The sequence below is a fragment of the Anabrus simplex genome, chromosome 11, assembly GCF_040414725.1.
Source record: "Anabrus simplex isolate iqAnaSimp1 chromosome 11, ASM4041472v1, whole genome shotgun sequence".
In the NCBI taxonomy this organism is placed as follows: Eukaryota; Metazoa; Arthropoda; class Insecta; order Orthoptera; family Tettigoniidae; genus Anabrus; species Anabrus simplex.
The window spans coordinates 85987061-85999606 of NC_090275.1; the positions used below are offsets into that span (position 1 = coordinate 85987061).

At 38.8% G+C, this 12546-nt stretch overlaps 1 protein-coding gene across 2 annotated transcripts in view; it reads left to right on the plus strand.

Moving 5' to 3' along the window:
* LOC136883437 (fatty acid synthase) overlaps window positions 1-12546 on the plus strand; it is an 844467-nt gene that overhangs the window by 242604 nt on the left and 589317 nt on the right. For both annotated transcript variants that reach the window (XM_068229660.1, XM_068229661.1), the window contains one exon: window positions 3425-3655. In XM_068229660.1, coding sequence (XP_068085761.1) covers window positions 3425-3655 — 231 coding nt within the window. The remainder of the gene's footprint in view (window positions 1-3424; window positions 3656-12546) is intronic.

The following is a 12546-nucleotide window of genomic DNA, read 5'->3' on the forward strand; positions in this document are numbered from 1 at the left end:
GTAGAATTCTATCCATGATGGTAATGAAGAGAAAGAGAGACAATACACTTCCATGTCTTAAGCCTATCTCAACTCTGAACCATTCAGTTTGACCCACTTTGGTTCTAACACAGCTTTCGCAATTTTGATACAATGCTATTACCATCTGCATTGTTTCATTCCCAATCTGTGCTTCATACCAAATTCCTTGGGACACTGTCATATGCCTTTTCAATATCTGGAAATGATACTACCATGTCCTTTCCATATTCCCAATACCTTTCCATCATTTGATGCAATGTAAATATTGGTGTCTGGCCAGTTAATCTGCTATGGTAGTGGAGTAAACCATACAGTCAGTGTCTCCACACCAAGTGTTGGGCAGCGGTAAATAGCCTGACCCACTATAAGGACCAACGGCTAAGGGTGGAGGAGTCCTTATAGAAGGGAAATGGGCGCTCAGTGGAGGAAATGCCACTGAAACTCCATATCAACTGTAGCGTCTGTACTCCAGAGGAGCGACTACAAAAGGGCCTGTTCTCCATGTTAGGAGCGGCCTACAAGCTTCGGCGGGCAGTAACTCTAAAATGCCTTTGGGAGTGGCAAATCCATCGTAATAAGAGCCAAAATGATGCATACCTTCCAACCCTTCCGATTTACCTGGAAAGTTTCAGTTTTTTAACTCATCTTCCTGTTTTTGAACAATATAACCTCCAGTACGGTCAATACTCTTCCCCTAGGATAAATTATTGTATGCTTGTGTAATTTACGCAACCATATTTTCAAGCGTACTTAATTGATGCTTTGTTTGGCGAGTGTATCCTCCATCACCTTCGTGTATTGTATTTCCCACTGACTACAGCATCGTGTGTGTTTTACCGCTGGGAATTCAGGATGGCAGTCGTCCTACGAGCGAGAGGGTAGCGATAATGAAAATTGAATTAATAAATAAGGTAGTTCAACCTATTCAATACAAATAAATATGAAATGTAGTATTACATTCCTATTTAATAACAAGCGGTACCGGTTTCGACCCTAATCTGGGCCATCATCAGCTGCATAAAATGAAAAAACAATGCATAGGTAAATAAGAAATTAAAGAGTGAGTTTTTCACAAAAATAGTTGAAGAGGCAAAATGTGTTATTGGAGATTGGCACTGTGCAAATTTAAAACGTAAAATCTAGAAGAAGTAGAAAGTCAGTCACTTATAAGAAGTAAGGTGCGATCTTCTGAATAGTAGCACAACACACGCAAATTTCAGCACTGTCTTATAATGTTTACAAGAAGAGATGAAAAGTTAAATAAGCCAGCAAATAAGGTGCGAAGACACAATATAATTTAACGAATGTGAAGTCCCAAAATTGTTTAGAAGTCGAAGACGAGTCGCTTGATTGTAGTGAATTGCTAGCTCCTGAAGATCAGCACAACACACTCAATGTCCGGCACTGTGCTTTCAAATGCCAACGGGCAACGGAACTCGGTGAATAGCTTGATGAACTAGTCTGTAATTGTTTCGGTTGTGAAAATGTGTGTATGCCCGTCGGCATTTGAAAGCACAGTGCCGGACATTGAGTGTGTTGCGCTGATCTTCAGGAGCTAGCAATTCACTACAATCAAGCGACTCGTCTTCGACTTCTAAACAATTTTGGGAATTCACGTTCATTAAATTATATTGTGTCTTCACACCTTATTTGCTGGCTTATTTAACTTTTCATCTCTTCTTGTAAACATTATAAGACAGTGCTGAAATTTGCGTGTGTTGTGCTACTATTCAGAAGATCGCACCTTACTTCTTATAAGTGACTGACTTTCTACTTCTTCTAGATTTTACGTTTTAAAATTGCACAGTGCCAATCTCCATTAACATATTTTGTCTCTTCAACTATTTTTTGTGAAAAACTCACTCTTTAATTTCTTATGTACCTATGCATTGTTTTTTCATTTTATGCGGCTGATGATGACCCAGATAAGGGTCGAAACCGGTACCGCTTGTTATTAAATAGGAATGTAATACTACATTTCATATTTATTTATATTGAATAGGTTGAACTACCTTATTTATTAATTCAATTTTCATTGTGATACATTTCAATACGGAACATTATGAAATTTTTATCTTTAAAGGCTAGCGATAATCGGGATGATAGTTTGAGTTTCTTATTGTGTGGTTCGTGCGCTGTTAACATAGTTTCTGTGTGTATTTTCATTTAGTTGTAGGCCACATGTGTGTGTATGTTTTGTTTTCTGTTCTGTGCTTTTCCCCCTGTCGAATTGCAATTACATGTTAATGTATGAGACATATTTATCTGTTTTGTTTGTGGTAGTTTCACGTATTTCAGTGCATTTGTATTCATTATTAGTTCATAATTTTAATGAGTTGAATGTGTTTCAGAGAGTTGTGGTGACAGTTTCTGTTATTTTCTCTTCACATTATGGCCACAAAACATAACACGTTATACCCATGTGTTCAGAGATACCTATAAAATTGAATTTTGAATGTTCATGTTACAAATAAAGGAAACTATTATGCATTTTGTTCCGTGCTTGTTACATTTTCTTGTAACCACTTTTTTCTTAGGATAAGATTTTAAATTTAATGGTCAATTCCCCTTGTAACTGTAGATATGGATGTCTTTTATGTTCTATTTTCATCGAGACCCTGGCGCAATATACAGAATGAAATCCGAGAATTAACCTATTTTTGAATCCTAAAAGTTGGCAGGTATGATGATAAGTGTATTATTATTATTATTATTATTATTATTATTATTATTATTATTATTATTATTATTATTATTATTATGATTATTATTATTATTATTATTATTATTATTATTATTATTATTATTATTATTATTATTATTATTATTACTGGCCCCATGGTGTAGGGGTAGCATACCTGCCTCTTACCCGAATGCCCCGGGTTCGATTCCCGGCCAGGTCAGGGATTTTTACCTGGATCTGAGGGCTGGTTCGAGGTTTACTCAGCCTACGTGGTTAGAATTGAGGAGCTATCTGACAGTGAGATAGCAGCCCTGGTCTAGAAAGCCAAGAATAATGGCCAAGAGGATTCATCGTGCTGACCACATGACACCTTGTAATGTGCAGGCCTTCGGGCTGAGCAGTGGTCGCTTGGTAAGCCAAGGCCCTTCAAGGGCTGTAGTGCCATGGGGTTAGTGGGGATTATTATTATTATTATTATTATTATTATTATTATTATTATTATTATTATTACTGCTACTATTACTATTTAAAGGGTGTGAGTAGAGCTGTAAGGGGATGAAGAAATATTGGAAGCATAGAAATGCTGCTTTTTAAATTTTTTTAAATTGACTGATGTGGCCCTATGTTGGCCATAAAATGTTACAATTACAATCTGATTATTACTTTTTGGTTATCTATTGCATACATTGAGAGACATGTCTTTGTTGTTTATTCTTTTAGGTTGGTGATCCTGAGGAAGTAACTGCTTTGGGAAGAGTCTTTGGTCCTGGGCGAACAAAGCCACTACCAATTGGCTCAGTGAAATCCAACCTCGGCCATTCTGAACCTTCTTCCCTAATGTCCTCAATCTCAAAGACTATTCTCTGCATGGAAATGGGCAAGTTATTGCCCAACCTGCATTACGACACTCCTCACCGTCAAGTTAAAGATTTATTGACTACATCTTTCAAGGTAAATATATATATATATATGAATATAGCAACTACAGCCTGTATGTACATGTACAGTACTTAAAGGGTATGAGTATGTCAGTAGCACAGGTGGGATTTTTATCTGGGGAGGGCTTTAATGATAAGATGTCTTAACTGTAAAAAAACCTTATGCAATAAAAAAGTGTTCACTATGAGGAGATGGAATAAATATATGTTCATGATACCTGATGTTTTAGAGTCAATGTTGTTCAAGCTATATATTATTGCTATTCTTATACAAGATACAAAGTTCTTTATTAAATATTTCAAATAAAAAATTAACATAATTCTAAATTGTAAAAAACAGGTGGAATTTGACTCGACGAGGAACTCTATGCTGCAATTCTTTGATCACTTCATGAACAGTTAAATTTATTTCCCTGAAAACTTCTGTTTTTAGGGCCACACATTTAAAGTCTCAAACAGATATAGCATGCACTTGACAATGTCAGTGGTTATACTAAGCTTTGTTGTATGCTGAGAGGCGACAGGATCACATATTGCCACCAAATGGTATTGCCAACTTCTTAAAATTATGGTCGATGATATGAAATGGCGTATGGCTTTTAGTGCCGGTCCGAGAAAGTGTTCGGCTCGCCAGGTGCAGGTCTTTTGATTTGACTCCCGTAGGCAACCTGCGCGTCATGATGAGGATGAAATGATGATGAAGACAATACATACACCCAGTCCCCATGCCAGCAAAATTAAACAATGATGGTTAAAATTCCCGACCCTGCCGGGAATTGAACCCTGGACCCCTGTGACCAAAGGCCAGCACGCTAACCATTTAGCCATGGAGCCGGACATTATGGTTGATATCACTATGCGAGAGAACTGGTTTATGGTAACCAACAGGAGTATTTATATGAAAGACAAGAAAGTGTTTCCTGGACAGATAGCTGTATTCCTATGTTAGTAGTGCTTGTTTGAAAACTATAAAGAGTTAAAGCAAAAATAACTTTCTTGCCATTATCATCTGCAGAACAAAGTAGTCCTTTGTCAAAAGAGAGGAAAGTATCAGAGCTTTAGTCCCTTTTGCATCTCCCGTGGCTGTGCCACTCTGGTAGGTAACTTGCACTAACATGTACCAAGCTCCATACTTTTATCTTTCCTATCTGACTTTTCATGGTCAACTCTTGTTGTTTTTTGACCCCATTCATTTTAGGTTTGTGAACTATCAAAGGGTAGGAAGGGTCCACCTATTCAATACTATTAGTTTGTGTATTGTTTTATAAAACTGGGACTAGTTTCGACCCTATATATATTGGGTCATCTTCAGCCACACTCCAATTGGAAGACATAAGAATACGTATAACCTATAATGATATAAACACTGATATGACACAATTTATAGTCTTAATTTAAACCACTGATAAGTCTGAAACCATCGATGAAGTCCGAATAACATATCCACACTTTAAACTAAATAACGCATCAAGAATGTTGTGGTTGATGGCGAATTGTTTTGTCATTTCTACAGCAGCCATTGTTTTTAAGTTGATCTGGGAGTTGGTATCCTTTTCTGTGTAGACGAGCAACTTGATTGCTATTTATGTTTGTTCAATAGTAATATGGGTCAAGACTTAAGGGGAACGTTCGTACTTTGAATAGTGCATGTAACTTACGAACAACATAGGGACATTCATCTCCAAATAAATTAAACAATAGATCACTACATCACACATCAGTACAAACATTCCCCTTAAAGCTACATAAGTCTTGACCCATATTACTATTGAACAAACATAAATATCAATCAAGTTGCTCATCTACACAGAAAAGGATACCAACTCCCAGATCAACTCAAAAACAATGGCTGCTGTAGAAATGACAAAACAATTCGCCATCAACCACAACATTCTTGATGCGTTATTTAGTTTAAAGTGTGGATATGTTATTCGGACTTCATCGATGGTTTCAGACTTATCAATGGTTTAAATTAAGACTATAAATTGTGTCATATCAGTGTTTATATCATTATAGGTTATATGTATTCTTATGTCTTCCAATTGGAGCGTGGCTGAAGATGACCCAATATATATGGGGTTAAAACTAGTCCCAGTTTTACACTGACTGACAGTGACAATGCAACACCAAGGAGGAGTGGTTCGAAAGGGATGAAAGTTGGGGAAAAAACAGAGACGGCACGGATGAATAATTGATGTTTATTTCAAACCGATATGCAGGTTACACAATGAGCACGGCATCGACTCAGTAGGATGTAGGACCACCGCGAGCGGCGATGCACGCAGAAACACGTCGAGGTACAGGGTCAATAAGAGTGCGGATGGTGTCTTGAGGGATGGTTCTCCATTCTCTGTCAACCATTTGCCACAGTTGGTCGTCCGTACGAGGCTGGGGCAGAGTTTGCAAACAGCGTCCAATGAGATCCCACACGTGTTCGATTGGTGAGAGATCTGGAGAGTACGCTGGCCACGGAAGCATCTGTACATCTCGTAGAGCCTGTTGGGAGATGCAAGCAGTGTGTGGGCGGGCATTATCCTGCTGAAACAGAGCATTGGGCAGCCCCTGAAGGTACGGGAGTGCCACCGGCCGCAGCACATGCTGCACGTAGCGGTGGGCATTTAATGTGCCTTGAATACGCACTAGAGGTGACGTGGAATCATACGCAATAGCGCCCCAAACCATGATGCCGCGCTGTCTAGCGGTAGGGCGCTCCACAGTTACTGTCGGATTTGACCTTTCTCCACGCCGACGCCACATTCGTCTGCGTTGACTATCACTGACAGAAGAGAAGCGTGACTCATCGGAGAACACGACGTTCCGCCATTCCCTCATCCAAGTCGCTCTAGCCCGGCACCATGCCAGGCGTGCATGTCTATGCTGTGGAGTCAATGGTGGAGTCCCGGACGCCGGGAGTGCAGGCCTCCTTCAACCAATCAACGGGAAATTGTTCTGGTTGATATTGGAACAGCCAGGGTGTCTTGCACACGCTGAAGAATGGCGGTTGACGTGGCGTGCGGGGCTGCCACCGCTTGGCGCCGATCCTCGCGTGCTGACATCACTCGGGCTGCGCCTGGACCCCTCGCACGTGCCGCGCCTGGACCCCTCGCACGTGCCACATGTCCCTGCGCCAACCATCTTCGCCACAGGCGCTGCACCGTGGACACATCCCTGTGGGTATCGGCTGCGATTTGACGAAGCGACCAACCTGCCCTTCTCAGCCCGATCACCATACCCCTCGTAAAGTCGTCTGTCTGCTGGAAATGCCTCCGTTGACGGCGGCCTGGCATTCTTAGCTATACACGTGTCCTGTGGCACACGACAACACGTTCTACAATGACTGTCGGCTGAGAAATCACGGTACGAAGTGGGCCATTCGCCAACGCCGTGTCCCATTTATCGTTCGCTACGTGCGCAGCACAGCGGCGCATTTCACATCATGAGCATACCTCAGTGACATCAGTCTACCCTGCAATTGGCATAAAGTTCTGACCACTCCTTCTTGGTGTTGCATTTGCTCTGTCAGTCAGTGTATAAGACAATATACAAACTAATAGTATTGAATAGGTGGACCCTTCCTACCCTTTGATAGTCATCAATTGTCATTATGGTCCATAATAAAATTCATAACTTATGATTAGGTTTGTGAAGTCTAGAGAGTCTTTCAATTTACATCCTTCATTCTCCTTCCATTTCTGAAAAAGAAAACATTTAATTAATAACAGTACATGCTCCGTTCCTGAAAGGTCATCATCAGATTCTCTCAAATAATGTTTTTTAATTATTATTGATTAATGACATTAATGACATGTCTCGTTCATTTTCTGAACATCTTCAGCCTCTTTACAAGGTTGATCGGTAACATTGATCTAGAATTTATATATATGATATTATTAATAACAATCTTTAAGAAACCTTATTAAATATAAATCTTTTATATATTTTGTCGTATAATTAAGATATATGATATGACAGTTCGTTGAGTTTGAAATTAAAACTTATTTTAATATTCAAAAATGCAATGTCTATTAGTCAGTCTAGGTATGACTACATTTACAATCTATTAAAACTGCCAATTGTCTTAAAATTTTTGTTGTTTGAACATTAAAACTTTTTTTGTTAAAATCTGGCAGTAACTTTTTCACATGTTGTACCATTTAGAAATGAAACTATGATACACTCTCAAAACAAATGAGATTAGGCATAATTATTATTTTGTTCATCTACAAAACGTCTGACCCGATGCGCCGTTATTTGTTATAGGTTATGATATTGCAACTCTTTAAAATTTTTAACATTAGAACTTGTTGAAATCACTTTTGCTGTTGTCTTATCCAGTATTTGACAATCTTGTGTGCGTAAGCAGGGCCTAGCTCAAATGGGTACACTCAAACTTTGTTGATAGATGAGTAGTGATTTCTTCCAAGCTATGTAAGTGAGCTTGTTAACATATCTGTAACAGGGAAATTTACGTAAGAATATGCTAAATTATGTAATATCGGAACCTAACGTTGAAGGATCAACACTTACCCCTTCTACTCCTGCCTACGTTTCTGATAGTGCTCTCAGCTGGTTGACGACTGCCTGTCATTCTACTAGCACTCCTCGTGTTGTATATGTGGCTACGTAATTGCGGTGCGTTGGGAGGAAAAGTAGCAGAGGGCGGCGTCTTAACGAATGGCATGGTTCGTGGTGGGGAATGTTCAGAAGTAGTGTAGGAGGGGATGTTTGTTCTTGTGGATTGACTCTTCATATTTTCCGGAATTAAAATGCTTGAAAATTTAGTTCTGTCGAGTTTGAATGTTTGTATTAACTCCGGGATTTGTTCAGTTAAAGGATTTTTGATTTCTATTTCGTCATTCAAGTTTTAATCTCTGTTGAAGTGTTTGTCTAAGTGGATAAATATGTTCTCCAGTTCATTCATCAATTTTCCTTTTTTGATCTTTCTGATTATTTTAAAATCTCTTTCTGTAGTAGTAAAATGGTGTCCTTTTTCTTGCATATGATTATTCATAGCAGAATATTTATTATGTTTAGCAGCATTTACATGTTCTGGGTATCTAGTTATAAAACTTCTGCCAGTTTGGCCAATGTAAGAAAATCCGCATTCAGAGCAAGTGAGCTTATAGATTCCTGAACATTGTTATTGGTATTGGTTATTGTGTGAATTTATAATATTATGGTTGAAAAAAAAAATATCTATTTGTATTTTGTGAATTAAATGAAATCTTAATTTGTCGTTTTTTAATCAGATTCGTGATTTGATGTACTGTTGGATTAGTGAATGTAAATGTTGCAAACTTTGGTTTTGTAGTTTTGATTGGAATAAGGTTAGTGGCCAGTTTCAATTTCACTCTATTAATTATTTTATTGACAAAATTAATTTTATAGCCGTTAACAGATGCTAAGTCTTTTATGAATTTAAGTTCCTTCTTTAAACTATTATCAGTGAGTGGCATTTTAAAGGCTCTTTATATCAGACTAAAGAAAGCGGCTTGTTTCTGTGATTTTGGATGTAGGGAATCTTTTTTGATAGGTAAGATGATAAGTAAGATGGCTTTCTATAAATTTGAAAGTCAAATTTATTTTCTGTTCATGTTATTTTAATATCTATAAAGTTTAACGATTGGTTATTTTCTTCCTTCTTAGTAAATTTTACTCTTTGGTCGAAGTTATATAGAAAGTTTAAAATATTATCGCTGTCATTATGTTTGCCCCTAACCTTATTCTGACGTTTTATGGATGAACAAAATAATAATTATGCCTACTCTCATTTGTTTTGAGAGTGTATCATAGTTTCATTTTTAAATGGTACAACATGTGAAAAAGTTTATGCCAGATTTTAACAAAATGTTTTTTATGTTCAAATAATAAAATTTTTAAGACAATTAGCAGTTTTAATAGATTGTAAATGTAGTTATACCTAGACCAAGTAATAGACATTGCATTTTTTAATATTAAATTAAGTTTTAATTTCAAACTCAAATTGTCATATCATATATCTTAATTATACAATGTAATATATAAAAGATTAATATTTAATAAGGTTTCTTAAAGATTGTTATTAATAAGTTTGTTAACGACAAATCATATATAAAAATTCTAGATCAATGTTACCAATCAACCTTGTAAAGACATTATGGCTGAAGATGTTCAGAAAATGAACGAAACGTGTACCATGTTTTAATAATTAGGCAATGCAATAAGGATGAGGTCCTAATTTTGCATTGCTTGTTAAGTACCGAATAGGTGGAAGACTAAGTTTCATTATTCTCCTTTTAATAGATTTTCAATACGGAAAAAATGAGAATAGTCCCTTGCAACCACTGGTATTTCTGACATTGAAGTTATTAAGTTTTCATTGTCTATTTCGGGTTCCATAACCACCACTATAAATCACACAGGAAGAGAAATAAACACGTGCATAACTTTTGTATTGCAAATGAGAAATAAATATGTCAAATGGATGAGAGTGAACCTATTATTGTTTATGACCTAAATCCATTTCTACTTCCTTATAGGTATACTATTGAGCTCTGATACAGATCGCAGTACTGATGTCACAAGCACAACCGATCCACTGTGTATGATGCATAAAATCTGACGTCCAGTAACAAGTAACTGTGGGCGTGGGACCGCAGCTCACCATGGGCTGCCCGCTGAAACATTTCTCCCGCGCGGTTACTTTCTGCTTACCCATCATCTGAAAGATTCTGTTTGAACAATCATTTGTTAATTTAGGCCTAGGCGGATCGGCAGCTAAGCGCGTAAACAGGTCGAACCCATGCCGTCTGAAAGCGCCCTCATGAATATAAAATTAAGCACCAACACGTCAGACGCAAAGATAATAAGACTGGCTTGGGACTGCCGCTCCCTGCAGCTGTAGGCCGACATGCAACCGCACTGCGGCGCCGTGAAATTAAGTTCTCTACCAAATCCTCACCCAGGCCAGTTGTCGCCAGCCTGTCCTGCACGCAACGTGGCTGGGACCGCTAATTTAAATTTCTTATGGTGGGAGTTACGAATGTACTAAAGAGTGACGTAAATGTGCTATCAAGGTTTCTTTAGCATGTGTTTAATAGGACACATCTTCAGACTTTAGAATAATGGTGTAATAACCAGGGAAATGCGCTAGAGAGGGACGTCTTAACCAGTTTCGACTGTAATAGGTAAGGAAACTTGAGTTTCAGTGTCACGTAGAACATCAAAAAGTGTGTTAATTCTGACATTGCCTGTGAAGGGCTCTTTCCAGGAATTTTTGACCAGGGCAGGGGGAAAGACTTCCCCAACTAGGACTTCTGTCAATGTCAGTTTGTGCATCCTGAATCAGAGCTCCACTTGCAAAACAGTGTCTTACCAGTGGTAGACACCTGCAGATTCCTGGGTCTCCGTTTTGATAACACACTAACTTGGCAACTCCACATCCATCAGCTGAAGGTTGCCGGAGTGAAGAGACTTAACATGCTCAAGTTTTTCAGTAGTACTTCGTGGGGGGGATAACCGTGCATTGCTGCTGTGTTTCTACATGGCAGTGGTCCTCTCCCAAATAGACTATTGTAGTGCAGCGTATGGTTCAGCATCAAGATCTACGCTGAACCTTTCAGACAGTGTTCATCATAGTGGAGTTAGGTTTCCAATGGGAGCTTTCCATACTAGCTCCATTCCCAGCCTACTTGCTGAAATGGGAGTCCCATCTTTATGAATAAGAAAGGAGCAGATAGTCCTCACGTACGCTGTCAAAATTCGTGGAATGCTGCTACTTCCAAGCTATCAGTGCATCTTTAGTACGCAATACCATCAGAGGTACCAAGACCAGCTGAATGCCACATGGCCGATCGGGATTTAAATTGTTAGCTTGTGTCGTGAGTTAGATGTGGCTGTCGGTGGTTGTCTTGAGCATACTTTTAGTGAGGTACCTCCATGGTTAGTTCCACAACCTGATGTACAGCTAGATCTACTCCGTGGACCCAGGGTGAACATGGATGCGTCTGTTCATCAGAATTATTTCCAGGACTTCATTCACCATTATCCAGTCACAAGATATGCTTTCACAGATAGTTCTAAGATCAGAGAAAATGTGGGTTCCGTCACCAATAATGTAAGCATGAAGATCTCGCTTCCTGTTGTATGTAGCATGTATACTGCAGAGCTTTTTGCCATCTTGGAAGCTCTGAAGTTTGCACTGGGTGACAAAAGAAACCGTTTTCTCGTGTGTACCGTCTCATTAAGTTCTCTGCAATCTATTGATACCTGTTTCCCGCAACACCCACTGGTACAGCAGATTCAGGATAAGTGATGTTGGCACTTTCGCGTGAGATTGCGGGAAATGAACTTGCGGATGAAGTGCAAAAGATGTGGTACTTTTACCTCCAAGACTTATGAATGTACCTGCTAAAGATATTTGTTCTCAGCCATGCTGAACCATCCTAGCACACTGGGAATCAGAGTTATCCGAATTCTGAACAAGCTGAGAGCAATGTAGGCTGAGAATAGGTCATGGACGATCTATGCACTCTTTATCTTCTAAAGTGGGAAGGAACGCCGAGCCGAGCGTCAGTGGGTAGGGTCTGACACATCCCACTCTGACGAGTCTAGTGTCAGACCTAAGACGAAACGCTGGTTAATAGAGCAAACGCCTGAAAAGTCTTACATCTGATAAGACATCTGTGTCGGTGCGACGTAAAGCAAATAGCAAAAAACTAAATCAGAATGTTTTTGTTCATGAGGTCGGCTATCACAAAATGCACTTCACTGGTATAAAATAGAACTGTCACGTAGACTTAATTGCCATGGGAGTACATCAACTTGAACTTAAAATAGGCGTTACAACACACTCACTTGGATTTGACAAACTTTATATTCATCAATCATTCTGGATTGATACAGGACATCGTTCCTGTTATACAG